Source organism: Gallus gallus, chromosome 4, assembly GCF_016699485.2.
Source record: "Gallus gallus isolate bGalGal1 chromosome 4, bGalGal1.mat.broiler.GRCg7b, whole genome shotgun sequence".
In the NCBI taxonomy this organism is placed as follows: domain Eukaryota; kingdom Metazoa; phylum Chordata; class Aves; order Galliformes; family Phasianidae; genus Gallus; species Gallus gallus.
Genome location: NC_052535.1, coordinates 34601954 through 34629028, shown reverse-complemented (window position 1 = coordinate 34629028; position 27075 = coordinate 34601954). Strand labels below are relative to the sequence as shown.

The 27075-nt window shown below is 44.9% G+C and overlaps 3 protein-coding genes across 12 annotated transcripts in view; 1 reads left to right on the top strand and 2 right to left on the bottom strand.

Annotated features, from left to right (window-relative positions):
* HERC3 (HECT and RLD domain containing E3 ubiquitin protein ligase 3) overlaps nucleotides 1-4093 on the bottom strand; it is a 43887-nt gene extending 39794 nt beyond the window's left edge. For 6 of the 8 annotated variants that reach the window (XR_001463456.4, XR_005859124.2, XR_003074728.3 and 3 more), the window contains exons 1-2: nucleotides 4044-4093; nucleotides 1003-1260 (exon numbers count right to left, since the gene is read on the bottom strand). Coding sequence is in view for 5 of the 8 variants with exons in the window: in NM_001039298.2 (NP_001034387.2) it covers nucleotides 1003-1228 (226 nt within the window). In the remaining 3 variants the exon portion in view is untranslated. Of the gene's footprint in view, nucleotides 1-1002; nucleotides 1261-3615 lie in introns of all 8 variants that reach the window. The other 2 variants (XM_046940078.1, XM_046940077.1) reach the window with 2 other exon arrangements.
* Nucleotides 4094-6779: 2686 nt separating this feature from the next.
* Nucleotides 6780-25453, bottom strand: LOC422513 (hect domain and RLD 4-like). Of its 3 annotated transcripts, none has more exons than XM_040699869.2 (24): nucleotides 25295-25453; nucleotides 24924-25056; nucleotides 24203-24279; nucleotides 23442-23663; nucleotides 22287-22378; nucleotides 21553-21683; nucleotides 20633-20778; nucleotides 20210-20286; nucleotides 19796-19893; nucleotides 18721-18780; nucleotides 18194-18296; nucleotides 17494-17677; nucleotides 16991-17151; nucleotides 15800-15895; nucleotides 14436-14528; nucleotides 14233-14358; nucleotides 11574-11711; nucleotides 11307-11473; nucleotides 10445-10511; nucleotides 10162-10235; nucleotides 9342-9525; nucleotides 8887-8986; nucleotides 8096-8231; nucleotides 6780-7035 (listed from the first exon to the last, which is right to left on the bottom strand). In XM_040699869.2, the coding sequence occupies exons 1-24, from the start codon at nucleotides 25383-25385 to the stop codon at nucleotides 7032-7034; spliced, it is 2760 nt and encodes a 919-aa protein (XP_040555803.2). In that variant the 5' UTR covers nucleotides 25386-25453; the 3' UTR covers nucleotides 6780-7031. The 3 variants fall into 3 exon arrangements, with proteins under 3 accessions (XP_040555803.2, XP_015132092.3, XP_420476.7); XM_015276606.4 differs by lacking the exon at nucleotides 6780-7035 and adding an exon at nucleotides 7104-7652; XM_420476.8 differs by lacking the exon at nucleotides 6780-7035 and having other exon boundaries at nucleotides 7104-8231.
* PIGY (phosphatidylinositol glycan anchor biosynthesis class Y) lies at nucleotides 11923-12951 on the top strand. Its single transcript, NM_001302196.1, is given in 2 exon segments — nucleotides 11923-12006; nucleotides 12107-12951. A coding segment is annotated over 1 exon segment (231 nt). The 5' UTR covers nucleotides 11923-12006; nucleotides 12107-12261; the 3' UTR covers nucleotides 12493-12951.
* Nucleotides 25454-27075: the final 1622 nt, after the last annotated feature.

Below are 27075 nucleotides of genomic sequence, written 5' to 3'. Positions count from 1 at the left end.
GGCGGTTCACCAGGAGCTAAAAAGGGAAGCTGTTCCTTTATAGCACATCCCTCCCACCTGCCCTAGTCAGCAGAACTCCTTCACAGATGCAGTCTGCAGTGCTGTGCTGAGGGAGAAACGCACATTTTCACACGCATGGTCACAGGCTCCTCAGAAACCAGCACTGCAGGAACTCTCAGAATGAATGGAACACGTAGGAGAACTAGGAGTTGGTGTCACATCCTAATCTCTTTAGTTGTCTGCACTGCAGGAAAAGCAAGAAGACAAAAAGTCTAGGTCAGCTCCTCTAATCCTGCAGCCAACATCCACTACCTCATGATTGAGAGAAAAGGACAAAAGACACTCCAAAAAAGGTCACTGGAATCAGTCAGGTCAGATCTGCAAGTGTATAAAATAGCTACTGCTCCTCACTTAGTACATCTCCTATATTAGTCACAAAATAACAAGGCGGGCTACAGAAGCCCCAGGCCTACAGAGGGTAGCCAACAGTAGGAGTAAAGATTACTCAAATCCAATTACTCATGGAAGGATTTTTATTATGAAACAGAGATACCTCTGTTTTTGCTACACGCCAAAACAAGTAAGTTAACAGAAAGCAAATTACAAGGCCAACATTAAAAAAAAAAAGTCCATAACATTGCCAAACTAGTGTTTGCTCTTGGTGTAAGGATGCAACCCAACTGCAAAGAAAGCAGAAGACACTTGGGGCTTTTACAACAGGGCACCCTAATGTCCAGTAACAAAACGTTTCCCAACACCACCTCCATTCTGCTTTCTGATACATTTTCCAGACAAAGTGATCGGACTTGACTTCCCACCCATGCTGCTCAGCTGTAGCTTTCCAGAGGCAGCAGATACAATCCCGCAGGGCTGGGTTAGGACACAACCTTCAGCTCTGTCAGCTGCTCCAACTGCATGCCAATCGGGACAAAGCAGCTTCCATCACCTTCTCATCCTGCCAGCCTCAGCCAGTTAGAAAGTAGATGCAAGAGACACACTTACCAGGCTTGCTTCCTTCACTCTCATGCCCCAGCTGGCCTTTGGTGTTCAAGCCACAGGTGTACACTTCCCCATCTTCCAGCAGGAACACTGAGTGGTTTCCTCCGCATGCCACCTCCTTGACATTTCTGTCGTGAATGAATCCATACACCTGTGGTTCGGGAATGATGACCTGGAGGTTGCTACCTATCCCAGGTTGTCCAAAAGATGAGTAACCCCAGCATAGCATTTTCTCTTTTTTCAGTAAGTCATGTATTCCTCCTGGGAAGAGAAACAGGGGAAGGAGCACGGATGAAGCAAATACTCAACAAGTAATCCTATACAGATGAGCTGCTCTGAGCAGGAGGGGCAAATAATCAAAAAAAAGCTTAGCCTGTACTACCATCTTGCCTGGGGACTGGTAACAAGAAGGCACTTCTGGCACTGCACAAAGAGAAGCCAGGACAGCTCAGTTCGGTACTGAGTCAGCATCTTCAAGCACTGGCCACCTCCACCTCGAGGGCAGTGGAAGTGCCCTGAAATCCTGCAGACCCAAGCAGTTCTGTTCTTAGTACAGCAGGACTGTATCATAAACTCAGATTAAGAAGCAGTTTGAACAACTTAACACATTCCTCCAACCTAAATGTGTGTGTTCACACACACACGCCTATGCCGCAGCAAGGTTTTCCAATAAAAAGCAGTTCACATGGAGCAGCACGCTGGCAGTACAGCCTCTGACAGCAACAGATAAAGCTCTCACATCGCTGCCTTTTGGGCTGTGTTCAGTGAAACTCAGATTTCAGAGAACACAGCAACATAGGAAGGTAAAAAAAAAAAAAAAAGCAATAGGCAAGAGGACCATCTCATTGCACAGTCTGAGCTTAGTAATGACAACAGCTTTCTAACATGTCAGAGCTAGGCAGTTAGTCCTCGTTCCAGAATGAGCATCTGAAAGATTTTATTGACACTTCCTTGTACTCCCATCCTCATTATGTTTGGGCCATTTGTTAAACGTGCTGTGTTAACAAGACATGGCGAATTCCCCTGCTTGGAATAGGAACTGATTATAAGCCATCCCTATTTTGTAAGCAGAAATAAAAGAGAGCAGAGGAGGAAAAGAAATATCCTAGACATCAAGCCTCATGACTCACCATGGCAAGTTTTAAACTAAGGCAATTTACTGCATCAGCACTCACTACGTCAGCACAGGATCTAACACCAGAGGTAACCTCTGAGGCATCACCGCAGATTCCTCAGGAAAAGGAGATTTCCCCACTCAGACAGGAAACACACGCATGCAGCTCCCAAAGCCTGGTGCTAATTCAAGCTGCATTAGCCATAAAGCCTTCCATAATCCGAGCCGTAAGCAAGGGGTGCTCGTCTCCTACCAGCTGCCCTCACCCGTGGCCGTGTCCTGTCACCAGGTGCACTCACCTCTACCAAGGCAGGGCCAAGCCAAGAGAGACAGAAGATGGAACCACTACAGCAGGAAAATGCCATCTTCTCTCACAAACTGCTTGCTAAGGTCTCTTACTGGGTGCTCCAAAGCATGCATTGTAACCTATTCACTTCTAACAGCCCCTATTCCTTTCAAGCACAACTCAAGTCATCCACATGTTAGGATTGTCACTGGGCAGCTCCAAAGCAACCCCAGTTTATAAAGCAGGAGGTTACAGGGCTCTGATGGTTGCGCTCAGATGCCCTTGGCACATAAGCCCAATGGAAGTCACCACTGGCTACACTACCCCCGACACCAAGAATAGGGACGCAGTAACACTGAAGTCATGCACACGCTTATGTTTTAAATGACACAATAGCTATATTTATAGAGAACTTCATAACCTGCCTCAAAAAAAGACTGCCACCTCTCTCAGCCTGAGGAATTATCACCTTACAAAAGATAAAAGCAGCTTCACAGTTAAGAGCAGCCACCCCAAAGCTCACACTCCCTGTAAGGCGACGATGCCTCGGAGCTGAGGAGATTGTGCCACTCTACCACTACAGCGACACTGTACATCACGAGCTAAATAGTAATTTAGGATACCTTTTCTAGAAGAGTTTCTGAACAGTGTGCTCCCCACAGGTCCCAGTCGCCTTTCCAGCTGCTAATTTCATTGAAAATGCTAAAAATACTTTAATTAAATTAATTACTTGCGTTCATTTTCCACACGAGAAGCTGCTGCGCTGAGCAGGGGGAGCCAATGGGCAAGATGTTCCCTCCTGCTAAGGCACGACTTGAAGCAGCACCCCTTCACGTTAGCAGGGGACTTCTCTGAAGCACCACAAATTCCACAACCCCTCAAGCTGGCAATGAGGCACGCCAGACCCTACAGATCAGTCCTGTGAAACACATTCCTTGCAATCCCACCCTCCCGTTCTCCGAGCGTTTTGCTGGTAAATCCACACACGGCTCTACTGCAAGGCGACAGAGCAGCGCTTCCCACTCAGGAGCAAAAACCAACACAGCCACTTTCCCTCTGAGCGTGCGGGCACACCCAGATGGTTTCCAAAGGCCTGGTGTGTCAGGTATTTCCTTTAGTTATTCATTAGACACAGCACGTTTCTAAAACCACGACTGATTTAACGTTTGGGTGCATTTCTTTTCCCCCTCCAAACGCAGAAGGCAAGTCAACACACCGTACGTTCACGGAGGGGCAGCGTCCTGAAACATCAAGCTTCAAATGAAGCTTCACGCTCCGTTTCTCATTCTGGCCAAGGCAGCAACTCAGCCAGCAGCGCTCCCGTACCAGCACGGCCGCACAGCGACGGGATTTAGCGCTGCTCGCTGCCACCGAGCCGCTCTCCCTTCCTGCTCTGGCCGGCCCGCCGCCCGGAGCGGCGCAGAGGAACGCAAGGCGCGACGGGGAACGAGCGCACCCGGGAGCTGCGCACTTCTCGCTGCCCCACACAGGAAGCCGGCCCCAGCCGACAGCCCCCTCCGCCCGCCTCCCAGCCCTCACAGCGCACCCGCGGGGACACGGCGCCTGCTGGGGCGCTCCACGCTCGCGCCCTCCGCAAGGGGCTCCTCCGCAACACCACGGCCACCCGATCACCCCCCAACCCACCTGCCACCGGCCCCGCCGCTGCCGCCGCGGCGACGAGGAAGTCCGGCCCCCCACCGCCGCCCGCGGGAGTAATGGCTGCGCGCGGCCAATGGCCGGCGGCGGGCGGGGCGGCGGGTGGCTCCCTGCGGCTGCCGGGCCCTTCCCTCACCGCGACGGCCGTGGCGGCGCAGGCTGCAGACGTGACGGCCGGCTGCAGAGCGCACCGCGCGGCAGGGGAATCTGTTGCGTAAACCTGCTGCTAACTGCGCACGTTTGGAGTTCGTGGAGGCCCGTCCTCCATAACAGTATAAAATGGCAAACCCGCTGAAGTGAATTGGTCGCTTCCGCGCGCTTGGCTGCGCGCAGCTCCCTCTGGAGGCTGCTCCCCTCCGTGAGGGCTCCGTTTGGGAGCGCCACGGACTTTCCAGTGCCTGGCTTTCCAGGCGGAATCAGGCGGCCGGGGCTCGGGCCTGCGTTCCGCCGCTGGTAATGGCTGTCCCAGGAGGTCAACGGGAGCTTGCGCTTTCCTTAATGGCTTAGGTCGTCCTGCTGAGAAAAAGGAGCTCGCTCAAAGTGATACTGAATTTATCCGGACAGCAGGTCGGAAAATATCCAGAGATGCCCAAATCTGCAGCTTATCTTAATTTCCCAATCATCTTTCCCCTGTCCCAAGCAGCTAAGCAGCTGCCCAATGTCGAGAGCTGCATGGGTGTCAATGGTTGCATACCACTTGGCAGCTTCCAGCTGCCCTGTGAACTCTTCTGGTAGGTATTTTCCACCAGAGCCCTTTTCTAGGTGCCGCTGGCAGCCTTCTGCTGAAGGATTAGCCAGGGATAGCTGCCCATGCCAGTTGCCAGCAGCCAAGGTGGGGTCTGGCTGCCCGCCATGGAAGTGGTTCTTCTGTGTGGTGTTCTGGTCGCCCCACATCCGCCCTGCATCTGCTGCTTTGCAGAGTTCCTGCACGTCTCTACAGGTGATGTTTGGATCAGAAGAGCAGTCTAAAAAACTCCCGCTGCAGGTTCAGTATGCTTGTGATGTCCGTGCAAAGCCTTTTGAACTCGTAGCTGGGTATCAGGCTCACTCCTGTATTTCTTCATATATTTCATAATAAGCACTGCTTGAGAAAATGTAGACTCGGCTCAGCGCTCACAGTCATTTCAGAAGATGACAGAGAGTGCTCTACTCTGCTCCTTTGGAAAGTCTTTAATAAAAGCAGGGCTTATTTGAGGACAAATTAAAAATAGCCTTGAAAGGTACTCTGGGATTTAATCTCCCATGTGCCGTTGCATCATACGTGACAAGGAAATTCCTTCAGGCTCTAAATAAACCTATTATCATTTAATCTCTGATGGGTTGTTTTGAAATCTGAACAGAATGCATCTTTTATGGACTTGCAGAGGACAGAAGATCATGCTGGATTTCCAAGCCATAAGAGAGGCTTAGAAAAGCATTAAAAATAAATAAATAAATGGGAGAAAGAAAGACAGAATGAAGCAGGCAGAAGCGGGCTGCTAAAGAGCAGCGGCAGGCTAAGCTGCGACAACAGACGGCTGTCGTGGTGTGGTAGCAACAGCTAGGGGTGGGATGGTGACTCTTCACATAGCGTGGAAAGAAAGACACCTTGAGCAGATCACACTGACCATTTTTTGTGCAGGCTGCCCAGGGCAGGGGTGTGTGTCCCCTCTGTGCCACTGGGATGGCAGCTGGCATCCTCTGAGCCACTTATGCCCCTCTTCCTCTCACCACTGCTATGCACCCCAGCACCTGAGGTGAGAGCTTGCAGTTTCTCTACACTGCTTGCTGTATTAATATGCAACAAAGTCCTTTTTACTGAGCTGGAATTTCATGAAAAATGCCTTTCCTAAAAAAGTCTTTCCTAGGAAACAATTCCTTTCCTAAAGAAATAAAGCACTGAGCCCAACAGTCACTGCCAAAAAGGGTTTGCTGTTTTTATATCTAATAGGCATTTTGAAGAAGTGGCCTCCCCTGTCCAAGAGGCTCTTTATCTTCCTTACTGGTCTCACTGATAGACACTATGTTGCAGTAGTGTTTCTTGCCTACTGAGGAACAGAATATTTCACCCTTACTTATATGCACCCCTGGGGAAATTATGTGTTCCTGGAGGAATCCCTGTAATTTGAATATCCTTATACGTGACAAAGGGCATCACTGCTATGGTGTTTAGTCTATTTTCGTTATGCAGGCTTTGTACTTTATTTCACTGCAAAGGCTCCCCTATGGATTCACATAGAACACAGCTTTGAGTCTATCAGTACACATGTTTAAAGTACACCCTTTAGAAAGCCTAGCTCCTGGTTTCTCTTTCTGAACCTAGGCTCAATCCTCTGGGACTCTGAGAGAAGCAAAAAGAGGCCTGGAGGCACATTTTTCTCTGAGGCAGGCTGTGACAGTATGGAGGGAAAGGCTGCTGGAGCTGTCACATGAAAGCTCTGAGCAGTGTCCTTGAACTGTCCCCTGAGAAGTAGTATTTTTATATATATATATATATATATATATATATATATATATATACTTTCTCTGCATTCCCTGTACATTTCTCACCAGTCTTCAAATGACATATTTCCAGGTGCAACCTGATCTTGCACTGTGAGCTTTATCAAATGCTTCAACCGGGGGCACTGCTGCGATACCCGTACCTACAAACACACCAGTGTGTCTGGCAGCTGGCAACAGGCTAGTTCCCTGTGTGTTCCTGGAGAAGCTTACAGTGACAGAGGTTGTAGCATCTACCTTTTGCAGCATAGGAGTAGAACACTTTTTCATCACTAAGGTGCACTGGTTCTGGAGCAGGGCACTGCATGTAATGTACAACACAAAGGCTAGGCAGAGGAGGATGTGAAAACTTCTGTCATCTTCTTGGTTTACATTTCTACATTCATATGGAGAACCTTCTGTATGAAATGTAAAAAGACCTCGACTTGTTCAGTGTATGCAGTGCACCTGTCTGAAACACATTTACATCAGCTGTTGGTTCCCCTTGTGAAGGGCTCACCTACATAAAGGACAGAAAATGGATATGCTGTCACGCACAGGCAGTCACATAATGGAGGAACACACAACCACGAGTGTAGAAATTTAATCAATTAATTTAGCACAGTAAAAGCCTTCGTTACACATGTATGTCCTCTGACAATATGAGAAATGAAAGAAGACTGCTGAAAAATCATGACTGTTGTCTCTAAACAAATATATGTATTTTACATAAAGTGAAACATATAGAAAAAAATAAACCTCCTGCCTTTACATGCTGCCTGCTGTTGCTAAGTGTCACTTTTGGCAGAGAGCTTCCAGCAGCCTTGCAAGCCTCATGTTCACAAGGTTCTGTATCAGAGCTGTTCTGCAGGCCTAAAATTCTCTTTTATTTAATTACCAGCCAACTCCTTAGAAGATGCAAATCAACACGACAAACACTGACTAATAAAACATCCATTAATGCCTTACAAATAGAGAATTGTCTTGAGAAACTCTAGGAACGATCAAGTCCTCATCCTTGGAACTTCTCTCAGATAACTCAAAGGCAGTATTCAGGCAAGTACGGGCTGCTCCTCAATTCACAGTCTGAAGGAACATGGCTCCTTAGAGTGGGTTATTCTCCAAAAGAATCCTTAACTAATACAGATCAAAATGTTACCCTAGCTCCCTCCTGCAATGATTGCTGCTTAGCATGTGCTGGCTGTGTGTTTGGTAACATACAAATAACAGAAGCCTTACTGTTGAAAGCTCATCAATTAAATAAGACTACTAAAGTGCAGGATGAGCATCTCTGTAAATATAATTGGTTACCAAGTTGCCTCTCGCAAGGACTTTTAATCAGTAAACATTCTCAGTTGAATACACCCACTGAAGAGTTTTTATAAAGTGCAGTAAAAATAAGGCAGAATAGAAATCACTACACCAGAATAAATCAGGAAAAACATTACAAGTGAGACAACCACTTGTTTTCTTGTTTGTGCTTTAACGTGCTCCTGACCAAGAGCTACCGCAAGCCAAAACCTTCACTATACTCTATGACAGAGAGTAATTTTTCCTCAAGTATTTCTTTACTGCTGTACCTGGGGAGGAAGAGAGTGCAGCTGCAGGTACGGGCAAAAGGATATGAATTATCTGGATTTTCACACAGAGGGTCTTCAATAGAAAGTACAAAATGAAGTCCTTTGGGAATGACTCGATCAGATCCTGTTAAAAACGCTAAACAAAAGAGGGGGCAAGGGAAGCAAATGAGTAAATTTAAAACAAACAAAGGAAAAAAAGAAAAACAAGAAAGAAAATGCTATTGGAAGATGAAAAACACGAAGGAAAGTCAATATAAACATCCGGCTATTTACATAAGCTAATTATTTGGCATTGTTGAATTTGTACCTGAATATAATAGTCTTTTGCTGATTTATGATAAGTATAAGCCTTCTTTTACTTTTATTTTTACTTATAGAGACCTTGTGAATGAGAAAAGCCAAGGTAGGTCTGACTTTCCCCAATTAAAAAGGATGAGCTAGCTTCTGTGATCCTCTGCAAAAGCTCAACGGCTCGTGTCAGCATTAAAGTTGAGCCCTCTGACCAACAACCGATCTCTACAAAAGCAAGGAATAAACTAATTGCAAGGTCCAGGAGTGTTGGATGTGCTTAAGAAAGCCTCAGGGGAGGTGAGAAGGGTCAGAACTGTGACTATGCTATTTTTTGTGCCAATTCTTTGTGGCTTACACTAGAAAATGTGTGTGTGGGGGGAGGGGGGGGGTTGGAAGCACACTGAAAAGCAGTTTGGAAGTACAATATTTTTCACACACAAGCATCTAAATCTGTCTTGTAAGGGAGAGCTATAAGAAAGTTCAGAACGTCAAAATATTACCAAGAAACTTTTTCTTTTTTTCTTCTGGGAGCTTGTAAAACACAGTCCAAAAATTCTTGATGGTTTGATGTGACGCTTCATAGTACACATACTTCACATTCTGTTGAAGAGATAGAATTAAAATTGGCCTGCTTATTTCCATTTTTATTGAAAGCAACAACGGTTGATCTGATGAATTTCATAATCCCGTTCATAGGTGTTCACATCTTCCTCATGCCTGGAATCTGGTCATTCATTGGTTTTTTAAAGACTGATCTTTATTACTCTATACTCTTGTACCTAGTGTAGTTTAGAAACTGATCAAAACAATGACACAAATAATAAAAACATTCCCCTGAGCTACTATTTTGTATTTGGGACCTACACATCCAATACAAGAACAGGACAGAAAGAGTTTAGACTTAGCAAACAGCTTGTGCATAACAGCAGAAGGCCACTCTGCTTGTAACCGATACCTTCTTTAGCAGATGCCAGTCATAATTTGTGGGTCCCATGAGAACAACCTGGAGCTCATCAGGGAGAAATATCTTCCAGCTTTCCACTGGGCAGCCTCTTAAAAAACCTCGCATAAAGTCTTCAAATGGCTTCCGTACTGATTCATTCAATGTGTAATTCACATACAAGTCAACAAATTCCTTCCTGCAAAGATATTTTGATTCAAACAAGCAACACAAGAGGTGATTTGGGGAAAGGAAAAAGGAAAAATAGAACTTTCTTCCTTATTCCTTATTCCCTACCACCTGTTTTACTGCCAACACACAATCCTTACTGAGAGCAATCACATGAACTCAAGCCACAGACTTGTTCTCTGCACTCTGTGCTGAGGCTAACGTTGACACAACACCTTGTTGGCAAACTGCTTCTCCTCTGTTGTGTACAAGGTATGTTACATATACGGAACTAAGGAGGAAATATTTTGCTCATTAAAAGAAAAAACTTTACAAAGACGCATCAAGTCGTCCATAATATCCCTGAAAATGTTGTTCAGTGATATTTTATATGTTTGTTAAGAATTTCCCCAATGAGGCCTGGTATGACCGTGCATGCCAATGCCAGGATGTCCTGGGATCCCTGTCTTATCCACTGCTTGCACAAACTGATAATGTCTGCCATATATACAGCACATACTGCACAATCTGAAAGCATACGGCTCTTGCTGCTGGACTGAGACCAACAGCACACTGTTCACACTCAGCATTTTCTAATAGGCATTTTCTATAGATATGATGTTTCATAAACACATGACAGAAACAGGATAAGAAAAATAAAACTGACCTGTTATGCTTTGTGACAAGAATGTTGGCACCGTTTTTTTTAAGCTCAACCACAGAACCTCCTTCTTCCATTTGCTACACAAATAAAGAAAAACATCAGACACTAAATCTGTATTTTATATATATCCATCAATGTGATAGGCTTATATGAGCTATATCTATCATTCTTTTTTCTATACCCTGGCTAGTTGGAGTTTACAACAAGTTTTTATATCGCTTGTGATGGGATACTGTATTGCCTGCATTACATGCATGGCACGTGTGATGACACAATGAAGTCTTACCACAAAGGTCATGTGTAGGCTTTCAAGCTTATGCTCAGATTCTTCCTTCAAAATGTTCTTAAGATTCCTTTCAAGAAAAAAAAAAAGGGAGGGAGGGAGGGAGGGGAAATAGAGAAGGGACATAAAGATAATTCATTACAGTCTCAAATTGGCTGGAAAGCATTCTTTGGCAAGCAGTATTTAAATGCACATATGTACAGAACACCTGGACTCACACCAAACCTCCATAAAAAGCTCTAAACTGAACTTGTATTCTTCTCACGCCATGATCTGAGGGAAATGCCTTGACAGTGAAGGATGCAAAGCAAGACTATCCCCATGCCCTTTGGGGATTTCACACAGAGATCAATTCCAGCAGCAAATGGGCTGAGACCACAGCTTTTTTCTTTCAAAGATCGTTTAATAAGGAATTGCATGTCCATCAGTGGGGAGCAGTGTCTCTCAAAGCATTGCAGGCAACCTGACATTTCAGTCTACTGAGGCCTCAACACAGTCACGGGCTCCAGGGAAGAGGTTGTGATGGGCTGTTTAATAGTACTCGTGTGGAATGCTGTGCTTCACAGACCTACAAGCTCAGTGTTGTAGCGGCAGCAACTCGCTCTGCAATATCTGCCTGAAATACTTCTCAGCAGTGGAAACCCAGCATGTGGGCACCCAGATTTGACATGCCTGCAGTATAGGTTAAAAGTGTGCTTGCACATAAGGTCTGTCTGCCTTGAAAACATAGTGGAAACTTTTAGTTAATACATTAAAGTACAGCTTCCAAGATTGCTGTGCGAATCACCCAGCTAGAACTGTAGCTGCACAGAAAATTAAGAATTGCCTTAGGAATCCCACAGCTTAGGGCACTGACATTCCATACCTGCCGACTGCTGGCATCAGCTCCTCCAGGTCCTCCAGGGTCGGCTCGACATCCCGCATCTTCTTGAAGAGAGCCCTGGGGAAGGGGAAGGGAGTCTGGCAACGGTTATACAAGGCCATTCCGAAGAAGGTGCCAACCAGGAGAAACGTGTCATCGTGGCTTGACACCTAGTCAAACACGAATGTAAAAAACAGAGAAAGTTACGCCTCCCGCTCTCTTCGAGCATCCTGGCATGCCCGGGGCTCAGGCGCGGGCGAGTGGCCTTACCTGCGTGGGGAACCAGATCAGCGTGGAGGGGAAGTGGCGGAAGACATCGCTCTGGGGATCGCAGAGTTCCTTGGCGGCGACGGCGAAGAGCTCCCGGCACAGCCCGACTCCTTCCCCTTCTTCGCCTTCGAAGTACACCTGCGAGCCCGGAGACGGTCACGGTGAGAGCGGCCGAGCGGCGAGCCGCCCCGGAACCACAGCGCGGCGGCGGCGGCGCGCAGCCCGGCACGGCTCCGCCGCGCACCGGAGGCGGAGCGGCGTGCCGGGGAGCCGCCATGCTACGCGGTTGCGGGCGCGGCGCGGCGGCGGTGCTGCGGGGAGCGGCGGGGAGCCGCGGGGCGAGCGGCCAGGAGCGGGGGCCCGAGCCGGGGCGGCCGCTGGAGCCGTCGCTGCTGCGCTTCTTGGTGTGCCCGCTCTCCAAGCGGCCGCTGAGGTGAGGGCCCGGGGCCTGCGAGCGAGCGAGCGGCGGGCCTCAAGGCAAAGACAGCTCACTGACGCATCCCTTGTCTTTTTTTTTTTGGCTTGGCTGCCAGGTACGAAGAATCGACTAACGAGCTCATTAACGAGGAGCTGGGCATCGCCTACCCCATCATCGATGGCATCCCGAACATGATCCCGGAGGCAGCCCGGACGACGCGGAAGCGGCCCCCGGCGGAGGGCTCGGAGCAGCCCTGAGGGCTCCGCGCCGATGGCAGCGGGCGGCCTCCTCCCCTCCCTGCCCACGCTGACCGTGCTCGTTCCCCTCCTCTCCCTAGCGGGCTTGTTCTACTCGGCCAGCGTGGATGAAACCTTCCCCCAGGGCTGCACCAGCACCAACAGCTTGTGTTTTTACAGCCTTCTGCTTCCTGTCACGATACCGGTTTATGTGTTCTTCCACCTGTGGACCTGGATGGGAATTAAGCTTTTTAGGCACAATTAGTACAGTGCCTCTGCTAACCCCTGGGCTTCTCTAGAGCAGCACAGTTTGTTTAATTTAGCCAGGCCTCGCAATTGATCTGAAGCTTCTGTTGTGGCTCTGGTGACTGTCAGCATTTTCCTGGTGGTGCCTGAACTGTACGCAGTCCTCTGCAACAAGCCTGTTACTTAATTACTGCAAAGGAGGAGAAGGAGGAGGAATAACTAACATTATTTCTTCCTAGTGTATCTCTTCAGGCTCTGTTTCTAGTGGCTACTGAAGACCTTTTAGGGGGGTAACCGTCTGTGCTAGACAACTGAGCCCTGACTGAAGTAACATCAAATAATAAGCAGTGACAACATGGGGTGGTACGAATCTCTCTTTGTTTCATGAGCTTTGATTTTTGTTTATCTTGACCTGATGTACGGAAATGCTTTTGTCTTAGTGTCAGAGGAACGTAAAATAAATTAGGTTAATGATTCTCAACAGGCCTTGAGTTGAAGGAAGAATTTTGTTTGGATACTCTCTATGTATGCATAGAGTATCTTTCTCCTTAGCACTGTCTCCTCCTTAGTAGAGAGGGAACAGTAAATACTTCTGCTGAATACTTTGGCTTTCCCTGTTCCCATTTACAGCAGCACTAGAGAATGGAGTGACACTATGTCCTGTAACTGCTGAAAAAAATCAGAATTGCAGTACTATGTTGGAAACATAGCAGGTCTTAGTGTCTACTGACAAGAAACTAATAAAGCAATCACACTGATCAGGCTACTGCTGCACAAATAATGCTGGGATGCATCAAGAGCAGAGGGCTTGGAGGGCTTAACTCGAGGTAAGCACAGTGATCTGTCAGGGCTCCTTGTGCAATCAGTGGAGACAGGTTCATCTAGAGCATAGTACAGAGCACAAACCTTATTGCCTATGTTTAAAAAAACAATACAAGCACCTATTTCAGCTGACATAGTGAGAAAGAAAAAAGGGAAGGTAGCTCTAGAAGCCATTTGTGAATCTTCTAGATGCATATGAAGGAAAAGCTCTGACAACCCACTGGCAAGAAGGCTCACTCGGCAAGAACCAGAATTGGGTAATGCCTCGCTGCACAGGTGCAATACCAGACAGCCCTTGTGTCAGTGACTGAGAACACAGGCACGTGGTCCTCAGGCTGAGCTCAGCTCAGCTCTGGGAAGGGACCTGTGTGCCCGGATCCCGTGTCAGCCACCCGATTACTTTTGCAGGAAAGGGCTAGCACTGCAGTCATCTGAAGATCTGGCTACCAAAACCTTTGTACAGGGGAAACCACAAATAAAATCACAGGGAAACAGCAGTGTTACAATCAGCCTTTCCTCCCTCCTGGGGGGGCATTATTCTTCCTTTTCCCTCCAGGCAACTTCACTAGAGAAATGGCTTTTTTGGCCATGTCACTTGCCGGCCTCTAGTGCTGACAAGAACAACCTGTCCACCAGGTTTTTCATGCACAGCAGATTAGCCTAGTAAAGTGAATCTAGCAGTAATAGTACTGGAATTCACCAACTAACTGGTTTCCTGAGCAATCCTATTACATTATTCCAAAGCAACTTCACAGTAAATAGCACTGCCGATTGCGTTTAAATTATACCCACAATGCTCATTAGCTACTTGGAATAAGAAAGTATGATACTACTCTCCCGATTTACTTATGTCCCCAGCAGAACTTACTTACAATACTTCAGAACACTGCTGTAACAGATTTAGAGCTGAAAAAAAATACATAGTTTGATGTCTTACGTCTAAGAAATGCCTGAATTGGCTGTTCGTCGCGTTTCGTAAATGATCCCGTATGTCATGCAGAAGGTATTCTCTCCTGACAGGAAACGTCCACTGTTTCTGGAACATGTATGGTAACCCTGGAGGCTGAGGAATAAAGTAACTATTAGTTAGAAGTGTGCTTCTCTATTCTAAATTGGGAAGAAGAAAAAGGCCATACTTACAATGCTGAAAAACAGTCTGTTGCATTCTGAAGAATGAATCAGCAGCTTGGCCTCCATGTCAAAAATGCAGGGATATTTAATCAGCACTGTCAGCTGAAATTACAAAGGTGAAAATAAAAGGTATGTTGATTTTCACTTGCAAAATCAGATTTAAGGGTATGGGTAGAGACTGAACTGCCATCCTGTATTTCTGAAACATGCCTTTGATGTGTATTTGTATGCTATACCAACAGAGGCACGCTTTATAAAAGCAGGTTCTGAACATTTCCATGCATGGGAAACCCTGCCAGGGAGACATCTGAATTTCTGCAGAACTGTCTGTGCAGACATTTGTGTTACAGTACCTCGGGAATAAACCAGAAAGCAATTTGAATAGCCTCTTCCATACTTGAGTTAAATCAAAACACATAGAAAAAAATGTTCAGGATGCTCAGGTTATTTGTTGTTGTTAAAAGCTGTTGGTTTTATTATTCACAATACTAAAAGTAGGTATCAGCATACAGAGTGATCTAGCGCAAGGGGTTACACTTCTAGTGTGATAAGGCAGCAACTTCAGGTAACTGTCCCATTTGACTTGTAGTATTATATTGTTTCTCGAGCCTCCTTCTTTGTTCTGGTTAATCAGTACAAACGTGTACATTGGCTAACAGAAGTTTATGAAAGAATTGCGTAGTTGGCATGCGAAATCCAGCCAAGTAGCCAGAAAACGATCTTTGGCCTAACAAAGCCTGTAGTATCTACATGTTTATGCTTTGTGCCATTTCCTGTGACACTGATTGCATTTGATAGCTAATTTTCATGCCTTCCTATCACCGAGAAGTGAACCATTTCACAGATTTTTTTGTTAATTATTACCACTTTGTTTCAGATACCAATAAATAGAAGTGCTCAATAGGGTTTGTCCATAGAAGTTTAAAGAACCCTCACAATAATTCTGTTAAATGAATGGTGTAAAATCTGAAAGTGTACAAGAAGCATACTAACCATGCTTGGTGGTTCTATTTTGTACTCATTGCCAGTTTGAAGCAAACGGATCTACTTAAGATGATAGAATCATAGAATCACAGAATGGTTTGGGTTGGAAGGGACCTTTATGATTATCTAGTTCCAACCCTGTGCTATAGGCAGGGACATGCTGGGAACTACTCTGGCACTCAGGACTAGGGGCTCATCAGTGCAAAAGCACTACTGTAGCTGCTAAAATACTGAGATCATAACTGGCTTGATTTATTTAGAACAGCTGGAGAAGTGGGGAAATGCACTGTCACTGGGATGAAGTCCAGAGTTGACTTCCATTTATACTGATTTATTAAACAAAATAGTGAAGTAAGCGTTTTGTACTGCTGCTAAGATTTTATACTTACATCTCTGCCACTGGTGCAAAAACGAAGGACAAGGTCTCCCATTTCAGGTATATAGAAATGGTTGTCTTGTAGCCTGAAACCAGCTCTGGAGTTCACCTGTATTGACACAATATGAATGGGACTGGCAGCAGAGCTAGTGAGCTATGCACCAGGACAGGATTAAGGAGTAGCAGGGATGTCAGCAGAAATAGCTCTGAGACCCAGCACAAAAATGGAAGTATAGAAACACTACAAGTAGCACAGCACTCAACAGTGACAAGTCACAGAAAAAAAAAAAAAAAAAAACTTGCAGGAAAGCAATTTTTCTTTACAACAAAGACCCCTTAGCAGAACTTGTTGTGTTGCAAGAGAGTCTGAAATTTCTCATTCGCTTTCATATTTGTTGCCTGGCAAAGGTCTGATTTTGGGGGCAACAGTGACCATGAAAGGCTGCAAATGATGTTGCTGCTTACTAAGCAGTACCCTCCTGCACTTTTGCAGGATAAATACATCCAAGAGTATAAACGTTGAGGGCCAAATCTGCATTCTCAGCCAAAAGGGTGCTGAATACTGAACAAAATTTAACAACTCTCTCACTGACTATAAGTTTGAGTTCCTTCCTAAGCTTTGAAAATCTCAGCAGGAGAAAGGATGTTTTTTGAGAAGAATACATCTGTTGTCCTCTGTCTCCCCCTTATTCATACGAGCTAAACATGCTCAAATTCTACTGGCTCATATAATTTCTCACATAGCAGACTCTAAAAGCATCATAATGCTATAGCTGTGCTGTGTAAAGCTGGTGGGCTGTCATTTAGATGCTGTGAGCAGTTCCTAGGGTGAGAGAACTCACAAGGGATTCTCACAAGTGGAATAGGCAAGCTATGTGATGAACAGCACAGCCATAGCCCCGCGCACATCAAGGTATGCACTCCTTCCTGCAAGTGTCCCCTCTCCACCTGGGCCTTCAGTTCTTCAATTCTGTAGACGGTCAGCCAGGCACAGCTCAAGAGCCAAATTTGGGGTAGGTAGGTAGCACGACAACTGTTATTTCAAAGCCATGCTGACGCAGAGCTAAAAAGAATCCTGAAGCAATGTCAAGGAACCACGTTTCCTTGAAAGAAGGAAACCCAGAAAAATTCAACAAAGAAAAAGGATTAAAATACTCTAAATCATACTGATAGGTCTTATCTCAGGATTCAAGCATCTTCTCACCTGGTAAAGAATCTGCAGTATTTGCAGAGCCTCTATTTCTTGTGGGTGTTGCACAGAGAAATTGCACATGAGACGTTCCATCAGAGAGTACAGGGAAGCCATCTTAAATAGAAAAACCAGCTTCTTGAAAAAGACTTTTTCTAGATTTGACCACAGGCATTCTGTGAATAAAACAACAGCTAGTAAGATAGCCACCACAGGTAACATGCAACTAACTACTATTTCTGGATGAAGTTGCATTTTCCCTTCTTACCAAATTAACCAAATGCTTAATTTCTCACTACTACTAAAGAGTTAGTAAGCCTCAAGCCAAGAAACACTGTTGTTTTTTTTTTTTTTGTGCCTGCTTTTTCTGTAGTAGACCCCATATTTCTGTTTCTACCAAAAACATTTCTTCCAGGATGAACTCTGAAATGAATTGCTCCAACAGTATTATCTCTTGCTCAACAACCCAAAATGGCCAACCATTTAAATCATTCAATTCCATCAACTTCAAACCCTACCAAGAGTTTGCAGGTCCTTCTGCTGGAGCCTCAGGATAGCTTCTGCTAGCAGCTTGAGGGTACTGTAAGATCTGACATCCTTTTGCTGCAGAAGGAAAGGCAAGATCAAGTAGACTCTGAAATTTTCAGGTGAAACAGGAGAAGAAGACAATGATGGCAGTAAATTATGTATCTCCTCGTGCACCTTCAGAAGGAAAAAGAAAGAGAGATAAAGATTCAAAATGCAGTTGTGTTATGCCAAAATAATCTATGAATTAGGTTGGTATGGAATTCCTAGGTTTTGTTCACTAATCTTCTGTCACACACTAAGCCTAGGATACTACCTTCAAATTCAATCAGTTCGAGTTTCCTGATTGATTCTGAGTAACTCATTCATTCTTTATTTGCACTATTAGAAGAAAGACTGTGATAATTCTCCACAGATTCCCTTCATAGAGAAGCTTGTCAGCTTTTTTGGGAAAGGGCTTGTTCCCTGCACTATGGCTTTCATACAATCCCATCTCCTCAGTATGCAGCTTCAGCAGGAACAATAAGCAAAGTGTGCCTTCTCTTCATGAAGTTTCCTGAAAGTTTGTTGGTTTTGTTTGTTTTTGCTTTGTTTGTAAAAGACTGGGAAAACCTCAACCTCTGAGGAAAATGACAGTCAGACCCACAGTTTCTCAGTGTCTGTGTGGTTAGAATTCTTGTATCAAATCCTCACCTCCTGGTAGACTTCTACATTCTTGCTGATCTTCTTACAAAAGCTTAGCACTTCTGCCATGTCTACACCTGAGATTTCCTGGGAAGTTTTGAAATGTTTGCCCCTGTGATGAAGGGAAAAATAAATAAAAAATTAAATCAAACAAACGAGCTGTTTTAATTCCTGAGTGAAGCATCCCAACATTTGAAAACATTTAGAAAAGTTAACCCCCAACTGCACTGAGTACAGCTTCATCTGTTCTACAAAGATATTCTCACTGTGGAGTGACCCAATGAATTTTCTGTCCTTCCTGTCTTGTGTAGGGATGCTCAGTTAATAATAGACTTCCTGCATTTCACCCTAAAATGACTTGTACTTCAGTGCTGGGAAGAGCTATTATGGACCCTCTCGGAACTGAAATATTGCCTAATGACATTATCACAATCTGTCAAATGTCACTGTGGGATAATCTACTAGAATAAGAGCTTCTACATCAAGTTTTAGTAGGACTAGGGGATAAAAACTTAATTTTAGTCAGCACACACTACCTTTTATCCAAGAAACTTCCATTGATGCAAGCCTCAGATGAGAAGATCAGTCCGATATTCCTGAGATTAAGAAAAAGAAAAAGCAAACCAAAGCAATTCCTTTCAACACATGTTATGACAGTGGTAACATCAAAACAAGTCAGGAGAGGACATGATTTTGTTTGTTACACAGTGTGAAAGGCAGTGCAGTGGAAGAGAGGAGGAACCTCTCCATGGATGGGATCTGCAGTGCACCAAGGGGAAATTCAGCTGCTGCATGAAAGCTGGATTCTCAGTAGGGAGCTAACATTTACTCATCACCAATATTCCTAGTTCAATTCTATCTGACTAAAACAGCTTCTTAATCAAGCATTTGCTGTTGGGTTTTGCTGTTGACATCTGGAAAGCAGTATCTGTCTCCCTCACTCTTCCCTCAGCGCAGAACAACCACTTTTAGTATGGTCTGGGCCATAGAGAATGTTTCTGGTCAGAGAAACATCCAGATCTGAACTGGTCATGATTTTTAAATGCTCAGAACGAGCACCTGGAGTCAGACTTTCCTAAAGAAAATAACTTCCCATGTAAGATCTGAAAAAAGACTACCTAGTCATAATTCTCACCCGTAAGTCTTAGGCTTCCCAGAGCAATAATACCTACTGCTTTTAGAAAAATGGAGAACTAAGAAGACATCACTTGTTTTCAAATGCTGACACAGAAAAAAAAAAAGAAAGAAAAGAAAAACAGCTTGGGTCCTATGGATTACAGCTTTTGCACAAGGCCTCAGCCTGTAGACTGAGTCACTGGTTTAACTTGTGAGCTCTTCATCCGCTTAACAACCAATTCACGCAATGAGACAAGGACTGACTTCCAAAACCAGGCAGTGCATCTGCTCTGTTCTTGCAAAGGGAATGCTGAAGAGCTGTTGCTTATGTGTTTTCCTGCTGCAAAAAACTAAGTAATAAGCGCTGGTACAAGATCTGGTCTTGGCTATGTGATTGAATGTTAGTTTCCAAAAGAGTCTTCAACAAATAGTAACTTTTCTTTTATCATAAATCACGTGTTGGGGAAAAAAAAAGTCACAAGGGTTCTAACTTACTTTTTTATAATCTTCCAATGTTCTGAACAGGAATTAGAAACCCATGCATTCACTTCTTTCCTCTCCAGAGTGGCAATTCCATTCACAGGGTAGGAATTCTGCACGAAATGCATAAACATACAATGAGATTAAAGATCTAGCAGATTAGATTCTTTTTTTAAAGCTAAAGACCACAACAACATTTCAGCCTAAATATGAAAAAATTAATGGTCATTCAGCATGATCCAGATGCAGAAAGCATAGAACAAATTTATAGTTGCAATACAAGCCAGTTTCTGGTCCTAAGCACTCAAAGAACTGCAAGGAGACATATTTTAAGTTGGAGCATTAAAGGCAGTATGGAAAAATCAAAAGCTTCCATCAGAAATGTGAACAGTGGTCAAAAAGTGAAGTCGTGAACAAATATACACATACCCTTTTCTTAAAGAGAAGGTCAACGATATTTTCCCTTCCTTCTGCAGTAGTTTCAATCACATTTTGTGATGTGTTTTCTGTGAAAGTGTAAAAAAAATTTCATATCAACATCCGAAGACACAGTCATTACTACATAGAGGTTAGTGCACAGAAGTGTCATATTTAAAAAACAACAACTCAGAGTAGCAGTTTGTTCAAAATTGATTCTATGTGGCCATTACTCATGATGATAAATCAAACAGCAAATAGATTTACACATTGCTAGACTGTGTTGGGACAATTAAGCAAGCATAATATATAGTGTAAGCCACTGGAGGCCATCAGTTTTTCAATGTGGACAAGAAATCAAGAAAGCAAACACCTTCCCTTTGCCTGATGTGGAAGAAATTAATACCGATCGTACACATGTACAGCAATCATTACCCTGACAATATTTCCCATTATCCACTGGTGAATTGATGGGCAGTGGTATCAACTGATTAGCTTTTCTCTCACTTCCCAGCTGTCCTTCATAAGAACCAAATGAATAGACTTTGTCCAAAGATGGGACATAGACCAGGGTGTGCTGCCTGTTCAGAAAAAGCATATTGTCAAAATAAGTGAATACCACTAAGACAGTCAGAATAAAATCTACAGACACATTTTCAGAGGGGATAGCTGAGGCTTGTCTTTAAAAGTGGGGGTAGTCCAGCTATAGTCTCTTTAACTGAAGTCATAGAACCCTTCCTTGCATAAACATTCTGCAGTAAAAAAAAAAAACCAAACTTAAATTTCCTATACTATCCTCTAATGTTTGTGATTCACCCTGGCTCCACATACAAAATTAAAGTGTTAGGCCTTGCTAGCTTCCTTCCTTTTTTTTTTTTCCCAAGTGACTCTTCTATGCTGCTGAGCAAGATTGAAAACCCAGGAAAGTCAACAAGGGACTTTTTATATCTCAGTTCCAGAAAGGTAGGATGAAACAATGATTTTCACTACTCCCTGGTTCTTTCTAAGGACCCATGTCTGTTGAAGTGAATGGTGACTTTTCTCACTCAGCCTTTCGATAGTCTTCTGTCCTTTGGAACCCAGTACACCCTTTGTTTCTAGAAATACCAAAAGCCAAGGACTCCTGGTGTTTTTTCCAGCCCTTTCCCCATGCTTGGCTTTACCTGAGGGTTTTGCTTCCACATGAGTTGTGACAGGAGGGTGGGCTGTGCGTGAAGGATGGACAAGACACTGACAGAACAGATCTACTGGAATACAGGGATTTAAGCATCTTGGTGATTTCCCTCCCTACTGTTCTTCAGTGATTCATCTGAGAGTCTGACCTAGGAAGGCATTTTATTAAGGTACTTTCCCACCTTCCACAGGCAACCAGTGAAACTCTTGCTCCCCACAGTTCAGCCACCATGCGAGGTCTAAATTCATTCCGGGTGGAGTTGTGACCAAGCTGGCCAGCCCCTCCTGCTCCAAAGGTGAACACCAAGCCATTCTTGTAGGTGAAGAAGCAAATAAGAGGATCACTGCGTTATTAAAGGCATTCAAATGATCACCATTAAGAGTGAGACCCAGCAATACATAATACGTTATATGGGCCTGGCCTCAGAAACATCCCTGATTCAAACAGAAACAGAATTCACTTTGCATCAAACATAATCTTACATTGTTTATATGTCCAAATCCTTTAACTTCTGAGAAGAGCCATTGAACTTCTGAAAAGAACTCCCTGTTGCTTAAGAACCTTATTTCTATTAGAAAACCCTAATGAATTAGCTACTATTCACATTTTCTTGAGTCTCTGGCATGTTATGTAAAAAGAAAGTATGTTCAACAAGGATGGAGAGTTGAACTGCACCCCTTTAACGCAGGATTCTCATTTATCATCTCTCAGTGAGAGCTTGCGTGCAGGTGACAGGAATCTGAGCAAAGGCCAATTTTCCCACTACCATAGTTAGCATGCTTTGTTGATTGCCTCCAGACTGATGCAAGCGGGAGTTGCAGTTTCAATTTCTCTGTTAAGTTTTGGCAGTGTATCTTTGTTTTTGTTTTTTCCCAGTGTGAGTCCTCAGATGCTGAGTTTCAATTTCGGACTCACCTTGGAGAGAACTGCAGTGTGGTCTTCCCCACATGAGATAAATACAGCCTTCCAGTGTTCTAATGCTTCAACGTATGATGGGCAGTCCCTGTCTGGAAAGAAAATACAGTATAGCTGAAGTGAAGGTGTACTGAGGTATTTCACACAAATAAAGATTTAGAACATACATTTTTAGCACTTTACACTGCTATCTTACAGCAATTCATGTATTTATGACTTCATTTTGAGTTGCTTTCTACCCTCCACTACAACAAACCCTTTCTCATCATGTTCTGTCTTGTTCATAGTATTTTTTCTATTCACTTTAACTAAGTTTGAAATAAAATGCAGTGCTTTCACATGTATTTGTCAAAAGGTACTTGGCTTCAAAAATATCTGATTTGCAAGGAGCTGGACATACTAATATTCCAGTAACTTCAGGTTCTACCTGGCCAAGGCAATTCTGCAGTAGCCTTCTAGGTTTGAAGACAAATTCTTCTCTCACCTTGTATTCACTGAAAATTAAAGAAATTTCTTTCATGCAAGACTGCCTGTAGATATAATAGGCCTGAAAAGAGATCTCTGAGACACACAGTTTTATGGTCCCAGCCTATCCACTTGTCTGTATAAAAACATCATAGAATCACAGAATCTCCCAAGTTGGAAGGGACCCATAAGGATCATCATGTCCAACTCCTGGCTCCACACAGGACTACTCAAAAATCAAATCCCACATCTGAAAGCGCAATCACTTCCTGAACTCTGGCAGCGCGGGAGCACAACCACAGCCCCAAGCAGTTCTGTTTCCTCTGGTGAAGAACCTTTTCATAATCCCCATCCTAATCCTTCCCTGACGCAGCTCCATGTTGTTCCCTTGGGTCTTGTTGCTGTCACCAGAAAGCAGAGATCAGTGCTGCCCCTCTGCTGCCCTGTGAAGAAGCTGGCAGATTTTCTGCAGAGACATAACCCATAAATCCCTCGTCCCTACATGCGTTTCCAGGTCAGGATGCAACAGCTTTAAACCAAAAAATTTATCCAGCAATACTTTCTTCCCAAGTCTCTGCTGCCCACTGCTGTTCCAAACAGGCTTAGCATTCCTGAACCATTCCTGTTCCTGCAAAAAAAAACTCATCCATCTTCCTGCTGCTTTGCTCTCAAACTGCTTTATTTTCATACCTTCTGTATGTCCAAGTCCCAGCTGTCCAAAATCATTCTTTCCCCAGGAGTATACAGCTCCAGAGAGTGACACAACAACGCTGTGAGCTCCTCCAGCAGCAATTTGAGCAAGTGGGATGCCCTTTAGGCCTTTCACCAGCTGCGGTTTGGAGATGAGCGGGTCTTGGCTCCCCACTCCAAGCTGTCCATGGGTATTCTGGCCCCAGGTAAAGAGACTGCCTCCTTCATGCATGCAACAACAACAACAAAAGCTTCGTATCATGCTTTGAGTCTTAGTACTTTGAGAGTGAGAATCAGTGCTGGTTTCAGAGATCTAGCTCCTAAGTGAGACTGTAGTCAGTATTTACATCTCCCTGTGTCCTTCCACCCCCTTCAAAACAGACCCATGCAGCCTATATAATTCACCAAAGGCTGTTACCACTTCTGAACCCACACATTCAATAAGTTTCCAACCAGAGAAGAGCTCAGACTTATAAACGAGCAGATCTGGTGAGCATAGAGAGAGGTGGCCACATTTCCTCTCCACAACAAACCTTTGAGGAGAGGTAGTGCTAAGGAATTAGAGAGAGAGAGAACTGCAAGTCCTTAAGTGCTGGGAAGGAAAGGTAGCTGGCAGCAATCACACTTTGTCTCCCCTGCCTATTGCTAATTACTCACGGATGCTGTCACTAACTACTGAATGTAGTTCAAACATTCCCTTCTCAGTAAGCCTGTCAAATGCAACTTCCACTTGGAGGAAAAGGGTGCATAAAAGAGGCTACCTCTGGACAGCGCCATGGAGTGATGGTCTCCACAGGCTATTTGAACAATATCGTTGTTTTCCAGTTCTTTCACCAGCCTACAAAGATAAGGAAAATATACCAAATCAAAATAGACGTTGTGCTATCAGACAAAGTAAAAGAAGAAAATATTCTGCTCACCGCGTCCTAGCATATTTAGAAGTATTTACATGGAAAAATATTGGTCATCTCTCAGTCGATTCACTCTGCTCTTAATTTATCCTCCTTCAGCTGCACGAACTGATTTGATTATGGTTTGTACCAGAGAAAGCTTGAAGAGCATCAGGCTCATCCCTGGGCAAGTCAACAGAACATACAACAAGCCAGCGGCTGTGCCAGTTTTACAAGCCGGTTAACCTCATAGATCAGCGAGATGGTGGCAAGGTTCAGGTGGGTTTGGGTCTTTCACGCATAGCTTTCCCAAGCCAAGTGTCCTGTTCATGTCATTTGCGGGACTGGTGTATCTACCAATTGTTACTGAGTTTCGAGAGGAACCTGTATCAACTGCATGTCAGTCAGCTCAGATCTCGGTGTTAATCTCAGAGTCAGAGCACTTCTTGCTGAACAAAAATGGAGAGAGTTTTGGGTTCTAGGAGCCTGAGAGTTTCCTCTTTACAGTAGGAGTATGCCTAAGTTTCTTGGATGGTACCTTTAGGAAGAGTGGGCCATTTTCTCTGACCACTACCATGTGAAAGCCTCTTACCTTAGCTTAGAGGTTTTGCCTGGAGCCGTGGTCCAGCATTCATAAAGCTTCCCATCACAGGAGCAAACGAGTACGTGTGTCTCATCACAGTTCAAACACCACACCTTCTCTTTTCCCTTGAACCACACGCGTTCTGCAGACCAAGCAGAGATGAGCACATCAGCGGGCTTCTAAGTCATTTCTGCTCCCTCCTAAGCAGCATTTTCTCCCGCCCCCTGGGGCTTCAGCGTCCCACCACGCCAGCAGACCCCTCTGGATATCACTAATAGACACTTCGCCCTCTCCGCCTGCCGTGTCACCGGCTCTAAAAGCGACCATCCCTCTGCACACCACGGCCCCGTCCCGCTCCCCTCGGTCACCCCGCCGCGCACCTCCGTCGTCAGGCGGCCTCCGCGAGGCCCCTCTCTGCAACCGTTTCTGCCGCCGCTTGGCCCGCCGCTGCCGCTGCCGCCCTCCCGCCATCCCGCGACGCCGACCGGCCGGAGTGCGGCTCCCGCTTCCCGGCGGACAGCTCCCCGGCCGCCCGCCCCGCTCCGCCCCGCCCCGCCTCGACGGGGAAATGGAAACCGAAAGCTGGCCGTGCTCGGGTGGCCCTGCCCGCCGCCGCTTGCCGCGGGGGGTGCCGAGTGGGAAAGGCTCCTCCTGCGCCTCTGATTTCTTAAACTGAGCTAATGACCGTGGCTGGAGAGTCCCAGCTCCGGAACCCCGGCTGCCACATCCCGACTTTTCTACCGCAGAAGGCGATGGGAGCTTTGCCCTGGGCTGCAGTGATAGCAGAGGGAGAGCAGATGCCATTAAAGCAAGGTGCTGGATGGAACCATGCGATACGTGATCCTAAATACAATGTTACGCAGTCTGAACTCCTGAGCTAGACATATCCAGCACAGCTACATAACGACTGTACATCTGCACCGCTTCTTCTGGCAAGCATTGAGAGAATGTTAATGAAATGTGCCTGGATTTGGGAGCTTAGGACAGAGCTATGCTGGAAATGCTCCTGCAGCTGTTACTTGGAATACATCCGTGGTTCCGTGCATGGAAATTTGTACATCTCTGTTCGCGCTTGCACAGAGCAATCAATGTTGTGGAAACAAGTACAAATTATTGGTGGGAAATATAAGAATGACATTATGCTCCTATGAACCTGAAGTGAATAAAGGTGCAGCAGTAGTCTGATAAAGGGAAGAAAATACAGGTTGATGTGATTTGTTATTTGGGAGTCAACTCTTTACAAGGCTGGATAATGGCAGGACAAGGGGAAGTGGTTTTAAGTTGAGGGAGGGAAGATTTAGGTTGGTTGTCAAGGGGAAGCTCTTTACTACGAGAGTGGTGAGGTGCTGGAACGGGCTGCCCAGAGAGGTTGTGGATGCCCCATCCCTGAAGGCGTTCAAGGCCGGCTTGGATGGGGGCCTGGGCAGCCTGAGTCTAGTATTAAATGGGGAGGTTGGTGGCCCTGCCTGTGGTGGGGGAGTTGGAGATTCATGATCCTTGAGGTCCCTTCCAACCCAGGCCATTCTGTGATTCTATGATTTACAGTTAATGGTTATCTCTGTGCAAAGTATAGAAGACATTGCCCCAGACAAATCAGTTCTAGCCAAAGACATACAAGGAGGTATGCTTATGAAACCCTCTGGAAGGACTATAACAGAGTTCCTCCTAGCATGTCCTTTAACTCAACAGCTCGCTGGCGGTATAGGCAGAAAGGTGACTGCTCTTTTTTCTTGGCTTAACTTTTAATGACTAATTTAAATTCCATTTAAGCAGAATCCATGTGATTTTGAAACTGCCTTCGGGAATTATGCACAACCACCTTTCTGAAAAAAAAAAAAAAAGAAAAGAAAAAAAAGAAAAAGAAAAAAAACACCACACTTTTAAAAGCCTTAAGTACGACGTTGCCTAGAATTATCTTGTCAATCAAATAAAAGAACCCACTTGAAACAAGTGACAGGGATATATAGTGAATATAACACGCCTTCCAGTTACAAATTGTTATTAAGAGACCTTCAAGCAAACTGCTGGTTACGTGGTCATGCTTAGACAAGCACAAGGTTATTGAAACATACAGCTTCCTTTCAGACGATTTAACTTGCACTGAAGGCAAATTATTGCCATAAAAGCACTGAAGCACGTTGCTCAGACATTCGGTGTAATT